Below are 27720 nucleotides of genomic sequence, written 5' to 3'. Positions count from 1 at the left end.
TCCAAAATCAACCTGAATTGGGGGTTAAAAAAAAAATCACAATAGGAGACAGCTACTAGTTTATTGGGCATGGCCCATGTGCCAGGCACTGTGAAACACTTTACAGACATGATTTAATCTCAGCCTCACCACAACCCCATGCAGTACTATCCCCATTATACAGATGAGGAAACTGAGATTTCTAACAGCGATTCATTTGCTGGTAGTCACATGGCCGGGAAGTGTTAAGGCTGGAGTTGGAACCCAGGCGGGCTGAACCCAAGGCTGAGTTTCCAAAGTTGTGAAGTAAGTACAGTTTGTAGTTGTGTCTCCTTCAGGCGCCCCATGGCCCCATGTTCCTTTCAAACCCTGCTCCCAGGATAGGGTCTGAAACTCCTGCTGACAGAGAGGGTTTCTGTGTTCTCCCTCCCTGGTGGACCTGCACTTCACCTGGGGTCCAGCCTCCAGCAGAGGATGGAAGTTGAAACAGTGCAGTTTCAGGCAGTAGGCCTGGGTGGGGCTGAGCCACAGGCCGCACTCGGCCCTGGAGTCTTGCCATCTCGCAGGTTGTTCTGGTTCTGCCCAGTCTGCTAGGAGGCATCCCTTTTCAGGCTCCTTTTTCCCCTCTTTGGGGAATCACAGAGGAGGCAGAGACCTCAGTCTGCTGAATCAGATTATGAAACTGGCCAGGAAAGGAGTGAAGAGGGGTAAGCTCCAGAACTCTGTATCCAGTGTATTAGGAGCCGGGGCCCTGTATCTCTGGGAGGTGTCCTTGCATCAACTCCCTCTCTCTGACTGTGTCCTGCCCTGCAGAGCTCGGCGTGTTCAAGCTCATTTGCACATGATAGACCTCTGAAACTCTGGCTGGAGCTCTTCTCATGTCTTTTTTGCTCCAAAGGGATCTCAGCCGAGGCGAGGGTCCAGCCTCCTCCTCTGCTGGTTCCTCGAGGGTACCCACCCAGGGCGTGGCTGCAGAGTGCGCAGCATCCCTGGGTGCAGGAGTGATGGCCAAGGATGTGAGCTGGAGGGGTGGTGGGGACAGGAGGAAGCCCCAGGCCTGCCCTGTTCTCCGCTCAGGACTCCCACTGCACTGTTAGGGCCAGGCCTCGGAACAGAGAGTCCAGCTCCGTGGGCGACTCCAGGTCTGGGGCCTGAAGGCCTGGGCTCTCGGCCTCAGTCTTGGACACTGGATCCTCATCACTGGGACACACGAGGGACTCCAGCAGGCCCCAGGGACTTGGACCCTTGTCTGTGGGGGAACATGGGAGGGAAGGAGTCTGCAAAGGGAGGCACCCCGGGTGGCCCTCGATCTGGACAGAGGAGAGGAGGGGCAGCTGGCCCTTTAGGGAGCTTCGTGTTCCTGGCTCCCTTTGGCCTATGGTATCAGAGTCAGAGTCTGAGTCGGTGTGAACCCTTAGACACTGGTGGGAGGATTTTGCTTCTTGGGGGTCCTCCATGGCCAGGGGGGTCACCTCCTGTAGCGAAAGGCCAGTTGGGCTGCAGCTTCCAGCTGGCACCTCTTTCTGGAGCTGCCCCTTAGTTCCGAGGTGTTTGGGACCAGAGCGTGTCACAGGGGGGGAGTCTCTCCCAGACCCTTCCCCGCACATCCCGTAGGAAGGAGGCCAGTTATCCGGGGTGGCCCGTGGGGTGTAGGAGGGAAGCTGGGTCTCTGAGACAGCCTGTGGAGTGTAGGAGGGGGGTTTAGCTTCCAGAGCTCCCTGAGGTGCATAGGACGAGGGCCTGCCCTCGGGAGCAGCCTGGGGGGCATAGGAGAGCACGGGGAGTGCCTGGTGAGGTGGTCCTCCGGAGGGCCGGAGGACGGGGAGGTCTGGCTGCCCAAGGTAGGCAATCTCAGGCAGGCTGTGCCGCGGTGGGGGTCCCGGGGGCTCCGTGGGGTTGGAGACCTTGACTTCGGAGTACTGGACAGGCTGGGCCAGACCGCCGGAGCCGCTGAGGTCGAAGACGGGGATCAGGGTGTGCTCCTGGATGAACTGCAGAGGCCGGAAGGGCAGGATGTGCTGGACATTCTAGGCAGGGAGAACAGCATGCCCATTAGAGTGCCTTCTCAGCCCCCGCCCCCGAGGATGCCATGGGCGCCACGGTCCTCCCCAGGGGTGGGGGCGAGGGCAAGGCCAGACCGCCTGAGGGCTTTTCCAAGATCCACAAACCCTTCCTCCTTTCCCAGGGCTTCCTCTAAGTGCTGGGGCCTCTGTGAAGGAACAGGGCTCTGGCCCTGTTAGCTGAGGGCCACTTCCAGAGTCTGGCTTGGCCAGGGAGAGCGGTGAGTCAGGCTGTGATTTCCCAGGAGGTGGGTATTCTGGAAGGAGTTGACTCAGATTTGGAATGACCTTGGGTGATGCTCCCCGGGAGGTGCTTCAACTGCTCTTCAGCTCCCGAAGGGCCTCATGGAGGGAGAAAGGAGGGGAAGGGTCGGGGAAAGCGGAGGCGGGGAGAGTTTACAGGAAACGGCTCAGATGGGCTTTGACTCAGAGGGGCCTATGGGTCCAACTCCTCCAGCCCCAGACTGTTCAGGCTCTGCAGTGGGCAGAGATGCCGTGCTGGGGGCCAGACTCAGGCTGCTGATGTGACACGTGTGGTTTGCTAAGGCTTAATTTAGAAAAATTAGTTGCCAAGACTTGAAACGTGGGAGAGTTCACATTACCATCTGAACTTCTGACTTCATTGGTAAAAAATGCAAAGATGTGGCCACGCTGGGCCTGCGATCCCAGGTGGCAGAGCCTGCCTGGGCTGCCCATTCAGACGGGGCGTGTGCCCCCTTGAAAACGACACGGCTTTTCTGTTCCATACCTTCTCTTCCTGATCCCCTAGCTCTTGTCAGTCCACCCCAGGGGCTGCCAGCCATGTCTCTAGGTTGGCGGGAGAAGAGAAGGAGAGCCGGGAGTCCCTGGGCCCATGCCCTCCCCGGGGCCCCTGCTCACCAGGGAGCTGGGAGGTGGAGGCGGCTTGGTGATGTATCTGTAGCTCAGGTAGCAGAGCCCTGCGACCAGGAAGCCCAGGGAGAACAGGAAGGCACCGGAGAAGGAGTAGGTCCACGTCCGATCTGGTTCAATGAGAGGCAGAGCAGGAAGACTGAGGCTGTCAGTGTGGGTGCTGGCAACTCGGGCCTCAATCCCCAACCCCACCTCTCGGGACAGGCTTGGGAAGGCCTCTTCTAACCCCAAGACTTACGGGGCCAGGGTGAGGGCACAAATGGAGGGCCACACACCATACGTCTAAATATTAAGAATTTATAAATCGTGTTTTTGCATTGTTAAGTAAAATATGTTATGTGCCCCCTCCTTGACAAATATACTTTTCATAACAACCTGGAAGGCTTGAAGCTTGCTTCTTGGACTCCTCGGGGTGCAGAGTGGAAAGAAGGAAGTGCAGGGGGGAGTTCCTGCAAGCCCAGCCTGGCTCCAGTCCACCCTGCCAGGGGCCTCATGCATAAGGATATGGGCTCAAGTTCATCCATGGCCCCTACAATACCCATCCTTTGGCCACCCTTTGGGCTGCGGGCTTGTCCTCTGGAGGAAAGACCCAAGGAGGAGACCTGCCAAGACTGGACACAGGCTCCAGCCATTGATGCAGGGAATTTTGGGGCTCACAGAGTCCACAGGGATCTGCCCTCTTGGACTTAAGGACCCTTCATCTTGTGGGGAGGGCCATGGCCAGGGCAGGGCTGGAGCAGGACCTTACAAGGGCCCCTCTTGTCTAGGTCTAAAGGAAGTCCTGCCTTTCTGGTGGGGGCTTAGGAAAGAGGCTACGGGAGGGGAGATGGACAATGAGAGGGGCCTGACTTGCCCACATCTCAATCAAGGTCTGAGCTGGGTATTGGGAAGACCTCACTCAGGAGGGAGCCTGGGAGGCATCACCCTTTCTAAAGCAGCAGGAGAGGACAGATGAGGGCTTTAGTGCTGAGCCTCCTCCCTACAGTCCTGGGTCTTTGGAATGGGTGCCTGCAGCCAGTTCTTGGCATGACACACTTCCTGTCACCAACCCAAATGGGACTGGGAAGTAGCTTGGTAAAGAAGAGGTAGCTGGGGTTTTTGTTAAAACTGGTGATTTGGGACTTCCCTGATGGTCTAGTGGTTGAGAAGCCATCTCCAATACAGGGAACGCTGGTTTGATCCCTGGTTGGAAAACTCGGCTCCCACAGGCTGCAGGACAACTAAACCACTGTGCCACAAGTAAAGAAAGCCTGTGCGCTGCAACGAAGACCCAGCACGGCCAAAACAAACCACAAAAAGTGGTGATTTGGATTACCCAGCGGTCTTGGCTTTCCGAGTCACCCTCCTTCGGTTCCTGGCCCCTGTGTGGCTTCAGCTTGGGTGATCATCAGTTGCCAGTGACCTTGGCAATGACTCTGAACCCTGGGAATTGTTGGAGACTTTACTTCCAGCCCTCTCCTTACTCCTTCCCAAGCCCCTGTGGCTTGGGTCTCTCTGGGTAGCTTCCCACTTGAGCGATAACCTGTCCCCTGCCATGTGATACTCCCATCATTCTACTGGGGAGAGGACAGGAGATGACATTCTACATGACATGCCTAACGTGACTGGAAAACTGCAGCTCCTTGTGCCAGGACAGGGACTTGGAACACTTCTGATGTCTCACTCATGGGGAAGTAGGAAGACATGACAGAAACAGCACTGGAAAGTGGGGTATTAGAGGTCTGGTTCAGTCACTGATGTGTTGAGCCTACTCTCTTCTGTATGACCGTCTCCAGTCTAAGATTTATTATTAATAATAACAGTAGCCAGTGATGACTGAACTCTTACTATATGCCAGGCACTGTGTAGAGTGCTCTACCAATGCTATCCTACCAAACAGATGGCTATGTATGCCCCCTCCTTACAGATAATGAAGCTGAGTCTCAGAGAGGTTAGGTGACTTGAACAAGGTCACACAGCTACTCAGTGGCGAAGCCAGGGTTGACATGTATAACTCCAAAGCTCATCCTCACAGCTGCTACACAATGATACCTTTGTTTCCTTGTCTATTAAATTTGGGGTGAGCTGACCCTTAGACCCCTTTCCAGCATCAGGATGCTGGGATGATGGTCCAAGACATTCGGAGAGGTAGATAAAGGAGGGGTCCTGGGCTCTGGGGTTAGACAGACTCCTAGATACAAGGTCAAGGGCAGGATGTTTCATCCTGAAATGGAAGTAAGAGGAATAAATGTACAGCAGAGAGGACCGGCTCTAAACAAAACTGTAGAGTGGTGATTAGAGCCCAGTCTTCAAAATTAGATGAACCTGATTAGGTTCACTGACCAGCTGTGTGATCATGGGCAAGTTGCCTAACCTTTCAGAGCCAGAGTTCCTCCTCTGTAAAATGGGAATGAGGTAACCCAAGTTGCCGGATTGTTGTAAGGATTCAATGAGATAATATATGTAAAGCATTTTGCACAGTGTTTGGCACTAGAGTAGGTGCTTAATAAATGGTAGGACTTCTTATTAATATTCTTGATTATAAAGGATAAGGCACCTTCTATATGTCACCAAGGAACAGTCACCAAAAAGTATGATTCTTATAAAAGCAGCTACAGTCTTAGAAGAAAACGATACCATGAGTTAGATCATGTAGGATATGGGCAGATCAGAAGGATACGGTGGAGTGGTCTGCAAGCTGTCAATAAGCAAGGGGACAGGGGTGAGCCAGGAATGGAGGAGATTCAGCCAGTAGGGTCCGAGGAGAGGGTCACAAATCATATATACACTCCCAGCTCAGTGCCTGTGACATGGGTTTCTTTTTTCTAGTTCTTCCGTTGCCAAGTTCTATTCCCGTCTTCGTTTGGCCCTTTCCCCAGGAAGGGCACACCCCCTGCAAGTGGCCGGAGCTGGCTGGTCCACCATGCATATCTTCCCAGGAAAACTAAAGCACTGGGACTCGGGTGGAGAAGTCAGTCTCTTACAGGATCTTGGAGAAACCGTTGAGCTGATTTTCTGAACAAAGCTGAGGACCAGAACCTAACTGATGATGATTCTACCAAGCTGCAGTTATACCCTTGGGTCCAGCCTCTAAGCTGCCTGGCCTCTATCCATCAGAACAGAAGTCACCCACTGACATCATTAACCTGAAGATGATGACTAGGGTGGAAACTGTTTTCCAAATCCACCCAATCCAGTGCTATCGCTTTCATCCTCTAAACTTACAGCATTGCATTTCTACCTCTATGAAAATAAACACAAATAAAAATATCATGATGCTTACAATGAGAGTCGAGTTTCACTGTGCTAGAGGAAAGGAACATGGGATACCACCTCCTTGAGCCAGTGACTCAAAACTATTTCTATAGAAGCGTAGTGATGTGAGTGTCTTCCCTGGAATTAGGCCTTGTTCTGTCTATCACCACCTGTGCAATTTGGGGCAAGTTACTTAACCACTCTGTACCTCAGCTTTCTCAGTGGAACCAAGATGCTTCATAGATAGCTCATGAGAATTGTGTTCTGTAGTGTCTGGTCCCTGGCTGGCAGTGCAGACATGCTGTTATAATCACTGCTATTTTTATTTGACCTGGGAAGGTAACGAGGGATCTTTTTATCTTTTCTGCTCTCCCATCAGCAGATTATTTCCCAGGATGTCTCACTTGAGTTAATATAAAGTTGAATTTGCTTTGTCAGGATACACACGCAGTTTGCCAGAGAGAGGAAATTCGGATGTAAGCTGGAGGGTAAACATTTGCTATAATAACCCACCAGCTAACTCATTTATGGATAAACAAAGATTGCCTTTAATAATACACTGGTCGTCCTTCTGTGTGTGTTTTTTTAAGAGTGCGTTCGAGCCTCATCTGGATTATCAGGCGGAAAGCACAGAGTCAAGGTGTGAATTCAGCAGTCCCGCCTCCCTCTGGCTTCAGCGGAACTTACCTGGCAACGTCTTCACTCGGCACATGTAGGGGGCGCTCTCCTTGAACAAGTTTGGAATACAAATCATGATGGTCCCAAGGAACTCCGTGTCAGGGGTCAGGCCGACAAACTCAAATTCTCTCTGCTTCCCTTCAAGGTGCTGAATTTGACAGAGAACGCAGAGCAACATCTCTTATACACCAACCTCCATAAGGAGCCTGCTTACAGCTCTGCCAGGGTCATTGCGCTTAGTAAAATGGCACGACCAGCTGCCCAAACCATACACTGGTAGGTCAGTCTGCAGTGCTCCATTCCCAGTCCCCCGACTTCTGGTTTCTCCCTAAAGCCAGTGAGTTGCAAGCTCAGTGTACTTTCACTTGGAACAGCATCTGGCATTTAATATGCACTCCATAAATACTAGTTGCTGTTATACTACCACCATCAGGGTGGCACCACCACCACCACCACTGGCACCACCACCACCACCACCACCACCACTGGCACCACCACCACCACCATCATGACCACCATGACCACCACCACCACCACGACCACCACCACCACCATCACTATAAAGGACAGAAATGGTATGGACCTAACAGAAGCAGAAGATATTAAGAACAGGTGGCAGGAATACACAGAAGAACTGTACAGAAAAGATCTTCACCACCCAGATAATCACGATGGTGTGATCACTGACCTAGAGCCAGACATCCTGGAGTGTGAAGCCAAGTGGGCCTTAGGAAGCATCACTATGAACAAAGCTAGTGGAGGTGATGGAATTCCAGTGGAGCTATTTCAAATCCTGAAAGATGATGCTGTGAAAGTGCTGCACTCAATATGCCAGCAAATTTGGAAAACTCAGCAGTGGCCACAGGACTGGAAAACGTCAGTTTTCATTCCAATCCCAAAGAAAGGCAATGCCAAAGAATGCTCAAACTACCACACAATTGCACTCATCTCATACGCTAGTAAAGTAATGCTCAAAATTCTCCAAGCCAAGCTTCAACAATACGTGAACCATGAACTTCCAGATGTTCAAGCTGGTTTTAGAAAAGGCAGAGGAACCAGAGATCAAATTGCCAACATCTGCTGGATCATGGAAAAAGCAAAAGAGTTCCAGAAAAACATCTATTTCTGCTTTATTGACTATGCCAAAGCCTTTGACTGTGTGGATCACAAGAAACTGTGGAAAATTCTGAAAGAGATGGGAATACCAGACCACCTGACCTGCCTCTTGAGAAACCTGTATGCAGGTCAGGAAGCAACAGTTTGAACTGGACGTGGAGTTCAGTATACGTCAAGGCTGTATATTGTCACCCTGCTTATTTAACTCATATGCAGAGTACATCATGAGAAACGCTGGGCTGGAAGAAGCACAAGCTAGAATCAAGATTGCCGGGAGAAATATCAATAACCTCAGATATGCAGATGACACCACCCTTATGGCAGAAAGTGAAGAGGAACTCAAAAGCCTCTTGATGAAAGTGAAACTGGAGAGTGAAAAAGTTGGCTTAAAGCTCAACATTCAGAAAATGAAGATCATGGCATCTGGTCCCATCACTTCATGGGAAATTGATGGGGAAACATTGGAAACAGTGTCAGACTTTATTTTTTGGGGCTCCAAAATCACTGCAGATGGTGATTGCAGCCATTAAATTAAAAGATGCTTACTCCTTGGAAGGAAAGTTATGACCAACCTGGGCAGCATATTCAAAAGCAGAGACATTACTTTGCCAACAAAGGTCTGTCTAGTCAAGGCTATGGTTTTTCCAGTGGTCATGTATGGATATGAGAGTTGGACTGTGAAGAAAGCTGAGTACCGAAGAATTGATACTTTTGAACTGTGGTGTTGGAAAAGACTCTTGAGAGTCCCTTGGACTGCAAGGAGATCCAACCAGTTCATCCTAAAGGAGACCAGTCCTGGGTGTTCATTGGAAGGACTGATGCTGAGGCTGAAACTCCAATACTTTGGTCACTTCATGCGAAGAGCTGACTCATTGGAAAAGACCCTAATGCTGGGAGGGATTGGGGGCAGGAGGAGAAGGGGATGGCAGAGGATGAGATGGCTGGATGGCATCACCAACTCGATGGATGTGAGTTTGAGTAAACTCTAGGAGATAGTGATGGACAGGGAGGCCTGGTGTGCTGTGATTCATGGGGTCGCAAAGAGTCGGACCCGACTGAGTGACTGAACTGAACTGAACTGAACCATCACTATCACCATCACCACCACCGTCATCACCATCACCTCTCCATTCTTCCTTCTTCTAGTTCTTCTTTTCCTCCTTTTTTTTTTTTTTTTAAATAAAATAACAAAACCCTTTGACTATCCATCAGTCTCTTGCCTCCTCATTGCTTCTGTCTTGACTGGACCTCAATATGTTTGTCCTGGACTCTTGCGGTGGCCTCCTTACCAGTCACTGGTCTCTGGTTTCAGCCCTGTCCACTTCCAAATTTAACCTTGTGTCACAGTGATCGCTCTAAACAATTAATATAATTGCAAAGCTCCTCTATTCAAAATCCTCTGATGGTCTAGGTCACATTACAGAGTGAAAACCCCTGGCCCCTGCCCACCTTGTTCACTCACCTCTCCTTACAGCTTACCTAATTGGTACTTTAGCCTCTGGTGATGTTGAATGCCTGCCACTCCTGCAGACACTTTGCTTCGGAAGCAAGCCCTTGCCTTTTGTGTCTGCCCATCCCCCTGCTGGAGCTGCTTTTCAGTTCTTACCCGCTTGTGTGTCTCGAAACTCCCTGACCTTGACTCCTTCCTTGGCCGCCTCATCCCTCCTTCTGGCTCTTCCTACCTCTCTGACCTGATTCCCTCCTTCTGACTCTTCCTGCCTCTCTGACCTGATTCCCTCCTCCTGGCCCTCTTCCTGCCTCTCTGATCGCTCTTTTACTGCTTTCAGCCCCTCAGTGTTGTTTTTCTGAAAGTTTCACTCTTTATCTATTGTTTTTCTTCTTCCACCAAGTACTTTTGGTTAATACTTTTCTTGATCTGTGGCTCCTGTGATCATCAATGTGTGGATAACCTCCAAACTGATCTCAGTAAGATCTATGGAATTCCTGGGGCACAGTGTCAGCTCTCTCCTGAACATCAGTCTGTGGGCTTCTCTAACTTCACATGTCTAAACATCCTGATCTCCTCTCTCTGGGGTCTGTCCTATCCCCAACCCCAAACTGGCAACTGTATTTGATTCCCTAGTTCAGTTCAGTTCAGTTGCTCAGTCACGGCCGACTCTTTGAGACTCCATGGACTGCAGTACACCAGGCTTCCCTGTCCATCACCAACTCCCGGAGCTTACTTAAACTCATGTCCATTGAGTTGGTGATGCCATCCAACCATCTCATCCTCTGTAGTCCCCTTCTCCTGTCTTCAATCTGTTAATAATGTCTTTCTTGTTCTAACGTCCAAAGCATAGATCTTAAAGCCATTTTTTGACAAACGCTCTCTCATATCCTTTGTATATAATTGCCCTGAAACAATCCATAAACTTTTCTTTAAAGGTCTAGGACCTATGTTCTTGGGAGTTTAAAGGCTAAGAATTTTCTTCTTTGGTTCTTTGCCTTTCAGCTATGCCTTCCCTTTTCCAGGCATGTGGAGGCCAAGATTTAGGGTATTTATGGTTTTTTTTTTGAAAGGGGTGAAGAAGCACATATAAGGATTTAACAGGTTATTACTTTATGGAACGCATATGGTTGAAATGATCATGTGATACAATTCCAGTAGAGTTTTCAAGGTCCAAAGAGTCCTTCCTTCCGCAGTTTTTTACTGCCTCCATCCTGGTTCAGGCCCTTACCATATCCAGCATGTACCACTGTGATAGCCTTCTGACTTCCCACCCTGATCACTCTTTCATTTCTAAGTTTGATCTTTCTTCTTTCTCAGTAATTTACAGCTTCTATTGGACAGTCTCCCCTAAATAACAACTATAAATTCTGGTCAAAATAAAAATTACTTTTAGGTATTGGAAAGTGTATAAAGCAGGCAGATGCTGGAGAAAGGAGAAAGGGGTGGCACTGAACGAATTTCTCTCTCTCTTTAGTATCTTTGGGCCTGAGGACAGGCCCCCATTTATACCATGTGGGATGGGTAACAGCTAGACAAAACCTTGTAATCTTACCAGTTTCAATAGCCAGAAGACAGAGTTTAGGGCAGTCGTGAAAGTTAGAAAGTGAGGGGAGAAACCACAGATAGGAGAAGTTCCTAGAGAGGGAGGCCTGAATTCTATGTATAAATTTTGTTCAAATTTTTGGCTGATACCTAAAGTATACACTAATGGAGTAAGTAGACTCCAAGCAGTCCAGGTAAAGTTTGAACTGAACATTACATAGCTGAGATTTTGGAGCTTGAAGTTCAGCCAAATTAAGTGCGTAAAGGACGGAGGAGCCTGGTATGGTAGGCTGTAGTCCATTGGGTCGTGAGGAGTCGGACACAACTGAGCGACTTCACTTTGACTTTTCACTTTCATGCACTGGAGAAGGAAATGACAACCCACTCCAGTGTTCTTGCCTGGAGAATCCCAGGGATGGGGGAGGCTGGTGGGCTGCTGTCTATGGGGTTGCACAGAGTCAGACACGACTGAAGCGACTTAGCAGCAGCAGCAGTAACAGTAGCAGCAAGACAAACAAAAATCAGTACTCTTTGGAGGAACATAAGAGAACCCAGTCCTTTCAACATATCATTCACAATGTCTGGGATGCTTTCCAAAATTTTTAGGCATATAGAAAAGAAGAAAATGTAATCCATACTCAGGAGAAAAGACAGTTAATTATGACTTACCCCCAAGATAACCAAAATGTTTGAATTAGCAGACAATGATTTTAAAGTCAGTTCAGTCGCTCAGCTGTGTCCGCTCTTTGCGACCCCATGGACTGCAACACACCAGGCTTCCCTGTCCATCACCAACTCCAGGAGCTGGCTCAAACTCATGTCCATCAAGTTGGTGATGTCATCCAACCATCTCATACCCCGTCGTCCCCTTCTCCTCCTGCCTTCAATCTTTCCCAGCATCAGGGTCTTTTCCAATGAGTCAGTTCTTCACATCAGGTGGCCAAAGTATTGGAGATTCAGTTTCAGCATCAGTCCTGCCAATGAATATTCAGGATTGATTTCCTTTAAGATGGACTGGTTGGATCTCCTTGTAGTCCAAGGGATTCTCAAGAGTCTTCTCCAACACCACAGTTTAAAAGCAGAGTTCTTCAGTGCTTAGCTTTCTTTATGATCCAACTCTCACATCCATACACAACTATTGGAAAAACCACAGCTTTGACTAGATGGGCCTTTGTTGGCAAAGTAATGTCTCTGGTTTTAATATGCTGTCTAGGTTGGTCATAGCTTTTCTTCCAAGGAGCAAGCGTCTTTTAATTTCATGGCTGCAGTCACCATCTGCAGTGATTTTGGAGCCCAAGAAAATAAAGTCTGTCACCGTTTCCACTGTTTTCCCATCTATTTGAAGAGATGGGACCGGATGCCATGATCTTATTTTTTTGAATGTTGAGTTTTAAGCCAGGTTTTTCACTCTCCTCTTTCACTTTCATCAAGAGGCTCTTTAGCTCTTCTCTGCTTTCTGCCATAAAGATGCTGTCATCTGCATATCTGAGGTTATTGATATTTCTCCCAACAATCTTGATTCCAGCTTGTGTTTCATCCAGCCCAGTATTTCTCACGATGTACTCTGCATATAAGTTAAATAAGCAGGGTGACAATACACAGCCTTGACGTACTCCTTTCCCAATTTGCAACCAGTCTGTTGTTCCATGTCTGGTTCTAACTGTTGCTCTTTGACCTGCATACAGATTTCTCAGGAGGCAGGTAAGGTGGTCAGGTATTCCCATCCCTTTAAAATTTTTCCACAGTTTGTTGTGATCCACACAGTCAAAGGCTTTGGTGTAGTCAATAAAGCAGAAGTAGAATGCTTTTCTGGAATTCTCTTGCTTTTTCTATGATCCAAAAGATATTGGCAATTTGATTGCTGGTTCTTCTGCTTTTTGTAAGTCCAGTCTGAACATCTGGAAGTTCTTGGTTCATGTACTGTTCAAGCCTAGCTTAGAGAATTTTGAACGTTATTTTGCTAGCATGTGAAATGAATGCAATTGTGTGGTAGTTTGAGCATTCTTTGGCATGTCCTTTCTTTGGGATTGGAATGAAAACTGACCTTTTCCAGTTCTGTGGCCTCTGGTGAGTTTTCCAAATTTGCTGGCATATTGAGTGCAGCACATTAATAGCATCCTCTTTCAGGATTTGAAGTAGTTCAGCTAGAATCCCATCACCTCCACTAGCTTTGTTCATAGAGATGCTTCCTAAAGCCCACTTGACTTCCTGTTCCAGGATGTCTGGCTCTGGGTGAGTGATCACACCATTGTGGTTATCTGGGTCATTAAGGTCTTTTTTGTATAGTTCTTCTGTGTATTCTTGCCACCTCTTCTTAATATCTTCTGCTTCTGATTAGGTCGATACCTTTTCTGTGCTTTATTGTGCCCGTCTTTGGATGAAATGTTCCGTTGGTATCTGTATTTTTTTGGAAGAGATCTCTAGTTTTTCCCATTCTATTGCTTTTCTCTATTTCTTTGCACTGATTACTTGGGAAGGTTTTCTTATCTCTCTTTGATATTCTTTGGAACTCTGCATTTAGATAGATATATCTTTCCTTTTCTCCTTTGCCTTTCACTTCTCTTCTTTTCTCAGCTATTTATAAGGCCTCCTCAGACAACCAACTAATAGAAGTGTGCCTAAGAAAGTTAAGGAAAATGTGCTCATAATGAATGATTTTTCAGTAACATATAGAAACTATAAAAACTAGAGACTTCAGAACTGAAAAAAAAATCTAAAATAAAAATGCCCACTGAATAGTCTGAACAACAGATTGGAGATGACAGAAGAATCAAAGAACTTGAAAACAGATCAATAGAACAGACAAAATTACATAGTGGTGATGGTTGGAAAATTTCTTGAATATATGAAAAAACTACATATCAAACCCACATCTTTTGCATTAGCAGGTAGATTCTTTACCGCTGAGCCACAAGCGAAGCCCCAAATATAAGGCTAGAGTCACTATATTAATAGTAGATAAGGTAGAGTTCAATAAAAGAGTATTACTAGAGATAAAAGGGAACAATTCATAATGATGGAAGGGTCAATTCACCAGGAGGCTATAACAACCATATTTGTAACTGTCTGATAATAAAGTTTCGAATATGCACAGAATTAAAGGGGAAAAGAGACAAATCCATAATCACAGCTGGAGATTGTAATACTCTCAGCAATTAAGAGAACAATAGAGCTCCCCCAAATCAGGAAGGACATAGAAGATTTGATTAACACTCTTAGCCACCTGTATCTAATTGGTATTTGTAGAGCACTCCACAAAACACCCGCAAAACACATATTCTTTTTGAGGGCATGTGAAACATTCACCAAGATAGCCCATATGCTGGGTCATAAAACAAGTCTCCATAATGGAGTGAACTCATACAGAATATGTTCTCTGGTCACAAACTGAATTAAACTGTAAATCAGTAACAATAAAATATTCATTCAAACCCCAAATATTTGCCAAAAATGAGTGGTGATAAAGCCTCTTCCTGCTCAGTAATCGCTACTCACTCCCCTTGATGACTGAAGCAAATAAAGACTCCTGATTCCTCCGTCTGCCTTCCAGACATCTATAGCATGGCCCCAGCCTGTCTTTTTGGGGTTAGCATTGTTCCTCTCCATCAGTGGTTCTTAAACTTTAGGGTGAGTAGTGATCATTGGGTTCCTATTAAAATTCATATCCCAGAGGTGAAACTCTAGAATTTGATGAAGCAGATTATAAGGGGGCCCAAGAATATGCATTTTAAACCAAGGCAGTAGGAGATTGTGATGCCATTGGTTTGGGGCCAGGTTTATTTATTGAGAAACTGTTCTACATGTCCCTATGATTCAGCTCAAATGGGTAGTTTGGCGCTTTCGAACACTACCCTAAGTTTCCCTGCTTTTCTCTCTGATCGTAGTGGGACAAGGTGGTGCAAGGGGGAGGGGAGGAATGTGGGCTTAGAACAAAGCTGGCTTGGAGTCTTGACTACGCTATTATTTGCTGACCAGTCTTGAGCAAGTGACTTAACCTCTCTGAACACCTGTTTTCTCAATCAGGAAATGGAGCTAGAATCATCTACTTCATAGTGTTGCGATGAGCAATAAATGACACAGTCAGCATATATTACCTGGTACACCTCAGAAACTGGTATTGGCACAAGAAGTCCCCTGTTCTAGAGGTTCTTTCCCGTCTCTCTGTGCCAACACCTCCTCTCTCAGTCCAGCTGCCCTGTCTCTCACACACTCTTGTTTCCCTCTACCTCTAGCTGTATAAATTCTTGCTTTCATTCTTGCCACACACATTGGATTATAAACTCCTTGAGTGCGGGAATAGCTGTTCAATGGAATTATGGATTAGCGGCTCACACTGCAGGGGGTAGGGGGACTACTTCATATTTTTTTTTTCTGAATACAAAAAGAAATGTGTAACATTTGACAGTTTATGCCCCTGCCTTCCACCTTTCATTATTACTGATCTTAAGACACTGCTTGTATACAGTTCCTTCAAAAAGTGGAGAGTCAGCAAAAAGAATTGCAGCAGTAGAAATTGATTCTTTGAGTACAAAATGAAGCAGGGCAAAGAATAACAGAGTTTTACCAAGAGAATGCACTGGTCATAACAAACACCCTCTTCTAATAACACAAGAGACAACTCTACATATGGATACACCAGATGGTCAATACCGAAATCAGATTGATTTTTTTTTTTTTTTTTACAGCCAAAGATGGAGAAGCTCTCTACAGTCAGCAAAAACAAGACTGGGAGCCCACAGTGGCTCAGATCATGAACTCCTTATTGCAAAATTCAGACTTAAATTGAAGAAAGTAGGAAAAACCACTAGACCATTCAGGTATGATCTAAATCAAATCCCTTATGATTATACAGTGAAAGTGACAAATAGGTTCAAGGGATTAGAGCTGACAGAGTGCCTGATGAACTATGGATGGAGGTTTGTGACATTGTGCAGGAAGTGGTGATCAAAACCATCCCCAAGAAAAACAAAGGTAAGAAGGCAAAAAGTTTCTCTGAGGAGGACTTACAAATAGCTGAGAAAAGAAGAGCAGTGAAAGGCAAAGGAGAAAGGGAAAAATTTACTCAACAGAATGCAGAGTTCCAAAGAATAGCAAGGAGAGACTAGAAAGCCTTCTTCAGTGAGCAATGCAAAGAAACAGAGGAAGACAACAGAATGGGAAAGACTAGAGACATCTTCAAGGAGTTTGAGTAAGCTCAGGGAGTTGGTAATGGACAGGGAAGCCTGGAGTGTTGCAGTCCATGGGGTCGTACAGAGTCGGACACGACTGAGTGACTAGACTGAACTGAACTTCAAGAAAACTAGAGATCCCAAGGGAACATTTCATGCAAAGATGGGCACAATAGAGGACAGAAACAGCAAGGACCTAGCAGAAGCAGAAGATATTAAGAAGAGGTGGCAAGAATACACAGAAGAACTGTACAAAAAATGTCTTAATGACCTGGATAACTATGATAGTGTGGTCACTCACCTATCACCTAGAGCCAGACATCGAAGCATCACTACGAATAAAGCTAGTGGAGGTGATGGAATTCCAGCTGAACTACTTCAAATCCTGAAAGAGGATGCTATTAATGTGCTGCACTCAATATGCCAGCAAATTTGGAAAACTCAGCAGTGGTCACAGGACAGGGAAAGGTCAGTTTTCATTCCAATCCCAAAGAAAGGAGATGCCAAAGAATGCTCAAACTACCACACAATTGCACTCATTTCACATGCTAGCAAAATAACGTTCAAAATTCTCTAAGCTAGGCTTGAACAGTACATGAACCAAGAACTTCCAGATGTTCAGACTGGATTTACAAAAAGCAGAGGAACCAGCAATCAAATTGCCAATATCTTTTGGATCATAGAAAAAGTAAGAGAATTCCAGAAAAGCATTCTACTTCTGCTTTATTGACTACACCAAAGCTTTTGACTGTGTGGATCACAACAAACTGTGGAAAACTTTTAAAGAGATGGGAATATCTTACCTGCCTCCTGCGAAATCTGTATGCAGGTCAAAGAGCAACAGTTAGAACCAGACATGGAACAACAGACTGGTTCCAAATTGGAAAAGGAGTACATCAAGGCTGTATATTGTAACCCTGCTTATTTAACTTATGTGCAGAGTACATCATGAGAATCGCTGGACTGGAAGAAACACAAACTGGAATCAAGATTGTTGGGAGAAATATCAATAACCTCAGATATGCAGATGACACCACCCTTATGGCAGAAAGTGAAGAGGAACTCAAAAGCCTCTTGATGAAAGTGAAACTGGAGAGTGAAGAAGTTGGCTTAAAGCTCAACATTCAGAAAACGAAGATCATGGCATCTGGTCCCATCACTTCATGGGAAATAGATGGGGAAACAGTGGAAACAGTGTCAGACTTTATTTTTTGTGGCTCCAAAATCACTGCAGATGGTGACTTCAGCCATGAAATTAAAAGACACTTACTCCTTGGAAGGAAAGTTATGACCAACCTAGGCAGTATATTGAAAAGCAGAGACAGTACTTTGCCAACAAAGGTCCATCTAGTCAAGGCTATGGTTTTTCCTGTGGTCATGTATGGATGTGAGAGTTGGACTGTGAAGGAGGCTGAGCGCTGAAGAATTGATGCTTTTGAACTGTGGTGTTGGAGAAGACTCTTGAGAGTCCCTTGGACTGCAAGGAGATCCAACCAGTCCATTCTGAAGGAGATCAGCCCTGGGATTTCTTTGGAAGGAATGATGCTAAAGCTGAAACTCCAATACTTTGGCCACCTCATGCAAAGAGTTAACTTATTGGAAAAGACTCTGATGCTGGGAGGGATTGGGGGCAGGAGGAAAAGGGGACAACAGAGGATGAGATGGCTGGATGGCATCATTGACTCGATGGACGTGAGTCTGAGTGAACTCCGGGAATTGGTGATGGACAGGGAGGCCTGGCGTGCTGCACTTCATGGGGTTGCAAAGAGTCGGACACGACTGAGTGACTGAACTGAACTGAACTGATGGTGATTCCAGTAGTCGTGTATGGATGTGAGAACTGACCCATAAAGAAGGCTGAGTGCCAAAGAATTGATGATTTTGAACTGTGGTGCTGGAGCAGACTCTTGTGAGTTCCTTGGACAGCAAGAAGATAGAGATCAAGCCAGTCAAGCCTAAAGGAAATCAACCCTGAATTTTTGTTGGAAGGACTGATGCTGAAGCTGAAGCTCCAATACTTTGGCCACCTGATGCAAGAGTGGACTCATTGGAAAAGACCCTGATGCTGGGAAAGATTGAAGGCAGGAGGAGAAGGGGATGACAGAGGGTAAGACGGTTGGATGGCATCACTGACTCAGTGGACATGGGTTTGAGCAAACTTCAGGAGATCGTAAGGACAGGGAATCCTGTGGGGCAGTCCATGGGGTTGCAAAGAGTTGGACATGACTTAGGGACTGAACAACAAAAGAAATTGATTCCAGTATTTTCCAAAGTGGACATGTGCGAATGTTAATAGAAGATGTTCTTCAGAATGTTAGAAGGCATTAGACAAAACAAATCAAAACATGTAATGAAAATAAGGGGGCTTTCTCTGATCAAATATATGTGGGAACAGTTGTATTAAACAAACTGAAACTGGAGTCTTGAGTTTGCAGGACTTGTCAGAGTCTTTAGCACGCTATTGTGTTTGTGAATCTACAAGAGTAGGCTGTAGATGTATTCTGGGAAATGCTGATTTATATAATACATCTCACTTCTACTTAAAGCAATGCAGAGAGGAAAATGGGTTTTGGAGGCAGGGAAGGACCATGGTGGTATGTATATTTACCCTTCATTTACCATTTGATAGGTGTGGTTGATGCGCAGCTTTAAGTGGTAGAGTAGGTCCTGGAAGATGTTCTCCAAGGTCAGCTGGTGGCCATTCTGTGCGCGGATTGGTGTGTAGGTGGGATGGACGATCATCTGGATGGATCTTACCTTGGGGATACAGGTCACATCAGGTGGTTTGATGCTAGCTAGAAAAGGGAGAGAGCAAAAAGAAATGAAACAGTTGGAATCAGCCAGAAGTGTCTGAGAGGCTGCCGTGGACCTTAGGAAATGATTCCTTCCTACTGCCTCCCACTCCAACCCCAGCCACGCTTCTGAAAGCATCACCTAAGTTAACAGGTGAGAAGAGAAGCGACTGGTGCTTGGGCGTAAGGCTGGCGAAGAGGTAACCAAGGGTGGTGGGAAGAGCCCAGGGAGAGGGGCCCGTCCCCCCAGGCTGATCACATCCCCCAGCGTCCACACACCCCCAGTCTACAGGCAGTGAGAGATTTGGGGAGTGAGGTTTCAACTGTGCGTCCTGAAGAGTGTTTGTGGTTTCCAGTATCATTGCTGCTGCTGCTGCTGCTGCTGCTGCTGAGTCACTTCAGTCGTGTCCGACTCTGTGCGACCCCACAGACAGCAGCCCACCAGGCTCCCCCGTCCCTGGGATCCTCCAGGCAAGAACACTGGAGTGGGTTGCCATTTCCTTCTCCAATGCTTGAAAGTGAAAAGTGAAAGTGAAGGCGCTCAGTCGTGTCTGACTCTTAGCGACCCCATGGACTGCAGCCCACCAGGCTCCTCCGTCCATGGGATTTTCCAGGCAAGAGTACTGGAGTGGGGTGCCATCGTCTTCTCCGATATCATTGTGTAGCCTCAAAGGCAAGGCCTAAGACTTCAGTCTCTCTCAAGATGAATTTTCCAAATTAACCAAATGACCTTTCCTGGTTTATAGAACCTTTTGTAAATTTGGTGAATGCTATGGTTCTTTGCTCCCCCAAAATGTACATATACAAAAATCTTGCAAACAATTTCAGGGATTCATGTCTCCCCCTGAACCTAACTTATAAAAAGTCCTCAAGGGTCCATTGACCTCCAAGATTAAAATGATCTGCACTAAAAGAATGTTTGCTTCAGTTATTTATTTAAAAACAACAAAATCCTGATTCCTTCCAAAAGGGAATCAAGGAAGTCAGTTAAAGTACCTCCATAGAATGGATCATTTTTGTAGTTGTGAGATATCATGATGTGGAAAAGCATTTAATGACATGGGTAAATGTTCATGATACCATGATATGAAAAACAAACCACCAGATCACAAAAGTGGAGATACAGCTGCTAGTAACTGCGGTTATGTTTAAGTGTTCAGATTATTTGGGCTTAGTTTTATTTTTCTTTGCATATTTCTATATTTTCCAAATTTCCTACAGTAACTATGCATTAATTGAACAAGCTGAGAGACAGTATAAAATAACTTGTTGAATTTTATTTTTTATTTTCCTAAAACACCATGTGACTTTTAAGTCAGTCAGTGAACATCACCTGCTTAACTTGTGTGAGGAGTTTGGCGACTCATCCATTTATCCACCCATCCATCTAATTTCATCAGTTATGTATGGAGCATCTCCTATGTGCCAGGCGCTATGTTAGGGACTAGGAATCCAATGGGTTCTATGCCCATGCATGCCTTCTTGAAGCTCACATTTCAATTCAGATGATATCCATGCACGCAAACAATAAAGACAGGTTATGATCTGAGCTCTGAAGTCAGTGAATAGTTTATGGTGATGGAAAATAGCAGGTGATGACCTGTATAGTACAAGGGAGTTGTTGGGGCTGTGGGGTGGGGATGTTCACTTAGGAGGTGATGTTGAAACTGAAACCATGACTGAGGATTGAAAAAGAGTCAAAGAAGGAGTAGGTGGATGGAGTTAGGAGGCCTTGGTTGTGCTCAAGTGGCAAGGTGAAGGTCTGCATACAAGAGGTCTAGAGATGGAGAAAAATGGAGGACCACACGGGAGATGCTGTCCAGTCTGGGGCGTCTTCCCTAAAAGCCACATCCTTAACTGGCCCCGAGAGGCAAAGCCCTTCTGGACGCTCCACCCACTCCAGAGGGGAAAAGGCCATCCTCCCACCCGCATCCCGTGCAACGAGAGGGCCCCACTCACTGTGCTGCAGTGAGCTGAAGCGGTTGGTCATCTTGGTGGCAGACCGGCCTGCCCCGTCAGTGGCGGTGACCCGGGCGTAGTAGAGCTCAGTGAGGTTGCTCGTCTCCATGGTAAGGTTGCAGGATTTCTGGGTGATCCGCTGGCAGCCCTCCTTTTCCAACCACTCTTCCTCTCCATACCTGTGGGCAAGGGAGGGGCTGGAGCACACCTTTCATGAACAGGTTTGGCAGCCAGCCTGTGGTTTATTAATATTGATAATGATATCGAATATTTACTTAGCACATGTGTCCCAGGCCTTTTATGCAGATGATCTGTTAGTCTTCAGATCAACCTCACAACAGTGTTGTGAGGCTCACACATTATTAATATCTTCCTTCCTTTTCAAGTCAGGAAGCTGGGGCTTAAGGAAGTAAAATTTGCCCAGGTGTTTGCATCATGCATGCAGGGAGCCCGGATGTGAACTCAGACGGTTTGAGTTCATGTTCTGGGCACTGTTAGGCCCATTTACAGGCCAGGGACCTGGGCCTCGGAGAGGGCAAGTGACTTGCCACAGGATGAAGTGGCAGGACCAGGAATGGAACCCAGGTTTACAGATTTCTCAGCCCATGCAACTCCCCTCTCCTGCCTGGGAAGGGAGATGAGCGGGAATGGGGCTGGGTGGGGGCTGGAGGGGGTGAACATGACTTTTTGTTGACTTGCGTGCATGCGTGCTAAGTTGCTTCAGTTGTGTCTGACTCTGTGCAACTCTATAGGCTGCAGCCTACCAGGCTCCCCTGTCCATGGGATTCTCCCGTGAGAGTACTGGAGTGGGTTGCCATGCCCTCCTCCAGGGGATCTTCCTGACTCAGGGATTGAACCCACGTCTTCTACGTTTCCTGCACTGGCAGGCAGGTTCTTTACCACTAGCGCTACCTGGCTGTTGACCTAGTCTTCCCCAAATAACAAAGCAATGGTTGGGCATTTGTTTTTTGCCAGGAACACATGCTAATGACTCATTTAACCCATCCAACAACCCTAGGAGGAAAATCTTATGGCTATCTTTACTTCTTGGATGGGAAATGGACGCTTGGTGAATTTCTCTACCTGCCCAGGGTTATAGGATGAGGGGCTGGCGTTTGCCTCCAGAGCCCATACTTGTAACCATCATTCTAACCTCTCCCTGCAAAAGAAACATCAAGGAGCAAAGCCATGTCTTGGGGGAGAGTTGCTGAGTGACACCAGTCTGGGTCCGAGGGGGACATGGGGACATATGGAAGAGGGGAGGGTTTTCTTTGGTTTCAGAGCAGAGTCAAAGGGGTAATGTTGCTGGGGAGCCTACGTCTTATACTGGACGCTGTAGACGGTGTCGGGGGCACTCTCCGGCCTGCCGTCCCACGTCAGGATGTTTTCGAAGTTGCTGGACTGGAACTTCACGTGCTGAAGGAGATCTGAGGTGTCCTCAGTGATGTGAGCTGCCAGAAGCGGGAGCAGGGTGAGCAGATGGGTGCATAGACCCTGCCCTAGCCCCCTTTCGAGCTGCCCACCGAGGGGGTGAGCCAGCAACCACTTAGCAGGAGACGGTGCTAACTGACCCTCCCGCTCCCCTTCACTTCTTTTTTTCCTTTTTATTGAGCTATGATTCACATTCCATACAATTCACCGCTTAAAATCATATAGTTCTGTGGTATTCTGAATATATTCACAAGGTGGTGTAGACCACGGCCGCAGGTCTAGTTCTAGGACGTGTTTGTCGCCCCCAAACAAATCTTGTGTCCGTGAGCTGTCATTCCCATCCCTCCCCTCCTCCCAGCCCCAGGCAACCAACCAATAATCTACTTCCTGTCTCAATGACTTTGCCTATTTGGACATTTTCTATAAATGAAGTTATCCAATTGGCCTTTTGTGTCGGGCTTCTTTCACTTGGCATCATGTTTTCAAGGCTCATCCGTATTACATAGATTGGCACTTATTTCCTTCTTGCAGCTGAATTCTATTCCATCGTGTGGATAGGTCACATTCTGTTTATCCTCAATCAGCTGCTGGGCACTGGGGTTGTTTCCACTTTTTGGCTATTTTGAGTAATGCTGCTGCAAATGGTTGTGCACAAGTTTTTTAAGTGGACATAAGCTTTTAGTTCCCTTGGGTAGGAGTGGGATTTCTGGGTCCTACAGTGATTCTACATTGAACTTTTGAAGAGCAGCCAAACTGTTTTCCGGAGAAGTGGCTGCAGCATCTCACATTCCCATCAGCGATGTTTGAGTGGGTGCGGTTATTTCACATCCTTGTCGACACTTGCTATTGTGTTCATTCATTTCTCAGCACCATCTGAAATCAGTGTTCTCACCAAGGGAATATTTTAGAGGTACTCAACTAATGTCTAAAAAGTAACTTTCCTAGAACCACTAATTTCAAGCAAGGGTGGAGAAGATGTTTGTGAATCCCTGCCTCTCTGTCGGTGGGTCCAGTCCCTGCCCACCCACCACACACCTGCTGAGGAGGGCACAGGCTCCTTCCCCAGCTCCACGGGTTTCATAGGGGCAGGATGCTGACTGAGGCCACATACAGGTTCATGGGGTTGCAAAGAGTCAGACACAATTGAGTGACTGAACTGAACAGGCAGCGTGTCCTTGGGGAAGCTGTTTAAGCCATTAGAACTTCAATTTCTTCAGCTCTAAAATGGAAATAATTGGACCACAGCAGCAACTACCATGTCTGAAATGCAAGTCAAGTGCCAGGCACTGGGCTAAGTCTCCTCATCCAGTCCTCCTGACCACCTGATGAGGCAGGTTATGCCCATTTTATGGATGAGGAAAACTGAGGCCCAGAGAGGCAGGGTGCAATACTTGTCACAGCAGTTAGCCTGCTTTTGGGGTCAGATACAATGGGCCAAGGAAGGCGGAGCAAAGGCCAGAGCCCCAAGAAGAGGACCCAGGAGGAGGCACTGACCCTGAAGCAAATCTTCACTGTAAATGAGAGCCCTTGACTTACAAATAGATCTCCTCTCAGCCCTCCCAGCTTGGTCTGAGGAAAGGAGGAAAGCACAGGAAAATGGCGACCAGAGCGGCAGCTGGCTCTGCGCATGCTCAGAGGGCCTGGTTGGCCGGGGAGGGAAATGAACAGGTGCAGACCCAGCTGAGTCAAGGCCGTGAGGCCCATGTGTACATGTCTTTGATGTGATGTGTGCCCTCTCCCCGCCCCCAACCCAGTCAATGACGATGGCCGCCAGAAGGTCCAGAGAGTGAGGGAGTAGAGAGTTATTTACTCCTCCACTCCCAGTCTACATACAGGATTTCTGCAAGAGGGGTCCATGGGCTTGGGAGGCATTTGTGGGGAAAGGAAAGTATCTCAGGACAGCCCGACTCTGCTGTGTATCCGTCTGCTAAATCTAAGGCCATATCCCTCTTTGAATCTGGGTGGGTCAGGCAGGCCCAGCAACTGCAGAATTCTTTGTGTTCTCGGAGCCCCCAGACTCAGGTCTTAGGGGCCGGGGGTTTCTTCCTGCCTCTAGCCAATGTGATGGATATGGTGCTGAGTCCCACGGTGTGGCTGGGATCTTGTTTGGATCTGAGTCTTGGCAGAACTGGGGTCTGTTCTGGAGCGAGGGATTCCCAGATGGCGCTAATGGTATAGAAGCCGCCTGCCGATGCAGGAGACAGAAGAGATGCAAGTTCGATCTCTGGGTAGGGAAGATCCCCTGGAGGAGGGTATGGCAACCCACTCCTCTAATTCTTGCCTGGAGAATCCCATGGACAGAGGAGCCTGGCAGGCTACGGTCTATAGGGTCACACAGAGTGGGACATGACTTAGCGACTGAGCATGCACTCACTGAAGGGAGGGGTCCTGGATTCAGAACCGGGTCTTAAGTTGAGGCAGGGAGCCCACTTGACGTCAGAACTCAAGGGTGACTTCAGGCAAGGCGGTGAGGTCAAGAGCAGGCAAGAGAGAGGGATTTGAGAGAAGGGCAGGGTGTGCCCGGGGGTGGGCTCAGCTATGGTCTGCAGTGGGAGGGTTGCTGGTTGGAGTCGGTATCTTGGGTGGGCCATGTGGGTTTGGAGGAGGCAGGTGGCTGAGGCTGGGACATGCTAGGGAGGTGAAGGGCCCAGGTTGGATGGATACGGGGACCCATTTCCAAGAGGGAAGTGAGGTTGGCTTCCTGAAGTCAGGTGGGTGGACCTTGGCAGATCCCCCCTCTTTTAGGGGCTGTTGAGGGATAACAAGATCTCCCCCTTTTCTCCTGCCTATTCATTCCTTTTCCCTCTCAAATTCATCATCGGCTCCTCAGCCCACGTCATCTCTGTGCTTCCTGGGTAAAAGTCTATGTTGTGAAATCGTGGGGAGACGTGTATTGTCTAGAGATTGACAGCCTGGGAGATCTGATCAAAGCAAGTTTTTGCATTTCCTAGGAAAAACAATTCTACGTCAATCAGTTGGGAAGTTAAGGACAAACAAGCAAAAGCAATTCAACTTGCTCTGGAATCAGCCAAAGAATTCCAAAGAAGGCGTCTCTCCAGAGTGAACTTATAGACTCCTAGCAACTTCCTAAAGGCTGGTACCCCTGGGTCCCGAATCGTGAAGGGCTGATGGCCCCCAGCCAGAATGGATGAGGGTCTGGAGGGACAGATCTTGGGTCTCTTGAGGGGGAAGCATCAAGTCTCCTGAACTTATCATGAGTTCAGTGTTCTGGGAATGCCCAGCTTGATGCCCAGGGGAGGGTGAACTGGAGGGCTGGGACAGCAGCTGGAAGCCCCGTGGATCCGTGCAACACACAGCGGGCACAGTGTTGGAGGGGCTGGAAGTTCCAGCCCTTTATGGCCTTCACCCTGCACTTGAGCTTGAAGGGACCTTGCGGCGGCCACCCCTCCCCACTCTTCAGCTGGGACTATGCTTTCACTTTCTCAGAAAGTTCCCTGAATTTTATTAAACATCTCAGGGAGCAGAGAGACAATCTAGGATCTCAAGCATTGGTCCTGAAGTTCTCCATAACCATACATCAAAGAATCTACTTTATTGGCTGTGAAGACTATGCCCTTGAGTCCTGTTTTCTTAAGAGCGCTGGTGTTTGAAGACCTCTTAGAGCAACAGACCTGAGCACTCTGTGAGAAAGGGCTCTTTCAGGTCTGGCACAAGGGGCTGGCAGAGGCTCCCTTGGGGAGCATGGAAGGAGGCAATGGCCGGACTCAAGCTTTGTCCATCCTGATGCTTCCTCACCTCCCCATGTCAGGCCAGCGCCAGCCAGAGCAGAGGAACAGAAGCACAACTTCTACCAGAAAGATGTGAGTTGTCCAAGGATGTCTGTCTCCCTCAAGCTAGTTCTCCATCCGCTGGGGTGGGAGCATCCACAGATTCAGACGGGTGAGAGTCTTGAGGGTCAGTTGAGTCTCTGGAAGAACCCAAGAGCTGAGGGACCCCCTCTTCCCCCCCACCCCCCAGCAACCTGAGCTGGTATCTACTTCTCCCCGGAAACTCACAGTGCAGCCCAGCAGAGAAGAAACTGAAACTGGTCATGCTGGGGCTGGATGGGGTTCCAGGGGGGATAGCCCTGATCATCAACTCCTGGGGAGGGGCACGTCTGACCGCAGGGTGATGGGCACTCACCGAGCAGGGATCCCGCCGCCAGGATGGTCAGTAGCGTCCTCATCGGGGCCGGGCACAGGGCCCTCTCTCGGTCTCCACTTCAGACTGAGCCCAGAGGGAGGGCTGAGAAGCTTTGGCGCCTTGGCAGCTGGCTCCACCCAGGCACGAGGGCGGGGAAAGGAGGAAAGGTGGGACCTGGGCAGTGGGGAGCTGGGTACAAAGGTGCCTGGTCCGTGTGCTTCGGAATTCCAGGTCCTGGGCGGGACCCAAGGGAGTTCCCTTCCTAATTGCAGAAAACAGCAACAGTGACAGACTGGCTTGTTTATCTGGTCCGGTGGCTGATTCATCCTAAGACTCTTCAGTGCTTTATTAGGGAACTGATAGGCAGAAAAGACAAAAATAATCCGTGATGTACAGCCTTATCTGGGAGCAAGTTGGCACTGGGTATCAAAAGCTTGCAACTTACAAACCACATTTTGCCCCAGTGATTCCATCCACAGGGATTCACCCTGAGGAAAGCAACTGGAGCAGAGGCAGGAGCAGAAGATATGTTCTGGAATGTTCCTTGTGGCAGAGGAAAAGCTAGACCCCTTGGCTTTGTTCTGGCAAGAAGAGATAAGTGTATTTGCTTGTGTTGATGCTGGCTCGCCACGATGTACGTTGGGCTTGGGGTCACCTTTCCACCCAGAGAGGCTGCTGGGGGCGAGAAGACCAGGCCCTCCTACCTTGAGCCTTTGGACTTAGGAACCTGCAAAACATTAGGGGGGAAAAAAGGATCTGAGATTTCAGTGACTCTTTCTACTGTGCTGGAGATGGGGGCAAAACTCAGGAATGGGCTTTTGACTGGGGACCATGAAGATTCAAACTGCTCACCCAAGCTGTCTCACCACATGCAGCTGGATCTATAGGGATTACGTGATACCCACTGGGATGGGTGTTTAGGCAATGATTTTCCCCTTCTCACTGGGCCTCAAGAGAAGGTTGAAGGGGCCTGGACTCTGGTTAGGGTGGACTTTATCAGAGATCTCTACCTCTGTGGATAGTTTGGCCTGCCCCAGTCACACAACAGCTGGCTGAGTCCTGTAGCAGGGACAGCTGGGTCCTCAGGGAGGGTTAGAGGCCTTGGTTTTAGGATGTAGTTGGCTGTGACGGCCAGGGATCTGTATTTAAGTTTTTCTTCTCTGTGTTGTACTTGTTTTCTGTCAGCTCTGAGTCCTTGGCAAAATTTGTTTGACTAAACAGCCACAGTTGAGGTGTATTTTGGGGGAATTAAGGTATGGCTTGTGACCTTATTTTTT

At 47.8% G+C, this 27720-nt stretch overlaps 1 protein-coding gene across 2 annotated transcripts; it reads right to left on the bottom strand.

Moving 5' to 3' along the window:
• Positions 1 to 47: 47 nt before the first annotated feature.
• On the bottom strand, positions 48 to 26784 carry IL22RA1 (interleukin 22 receptor subunit alpha 1). 2 transcript variants are annotated; one of them, NM_001034311.2, is given in 7 exon segments: positions 48 to 2006; positions 2919 to 3040; positions 6852 to 6990; positions 18738 to 18913; positions 20870 to 21048; positions 22188 to 22320; positions 26444 to 26510. In NM_001034311.2, coding segments are annotated over 7 exon segments (1746 nt in total). In that variant the 5' UTR covers positions 26487 to 26510; the 3' UTR covers positions 48 to 1052.
• Positions 26785 to 27720: the final 936 nt, after the last annotated feature.

This window comes from Bos taurus, chromosome 2, assembly GCF_002263795.3.
Source record: "Bos taurus isolate L1 Dominette 01449 registration number 42190680 breed Hereford chromosome 2, ARS-UCD2.0, whole genome shotgun sequence".
NCBI classification, from domain to species: Eukaryota; Metazoa; Chordata; class Mammalia; order Artiodactyla; family Bovidae; genus Bos; species Bos taurus.
The sequence above is the reverse complement of the archived record's forward strand: the minus strand, read 5'-3'. Positions and strand labels throughout refer to the sequence as shown.

Bases quoted from the DNA above. Each gene is read 5' to 3' on its own strand.
- IL22RA1 (XM_059892544.1), bottom strand. From the start codon at position 26,769: ATGAATCAGCCACCGGACCAGATAAACAAGCCAGTCTGTCACTGTTGC. The intron at 3,041-6,851 runs GTAAGTTCCGCT...TCATTGAACCAG, and splicing joins CCGAGTGAAGACGTTGCCAG to ATCGGACGTGGACCTACTCC. The intron at 2,007-2,918 runs GTGAGCAGGGGC...CTCCCTGCCTAG, and splicing joins CTCCACCTCCCAGCTCCCTG to AATGTCCAGCACATCCTGCC.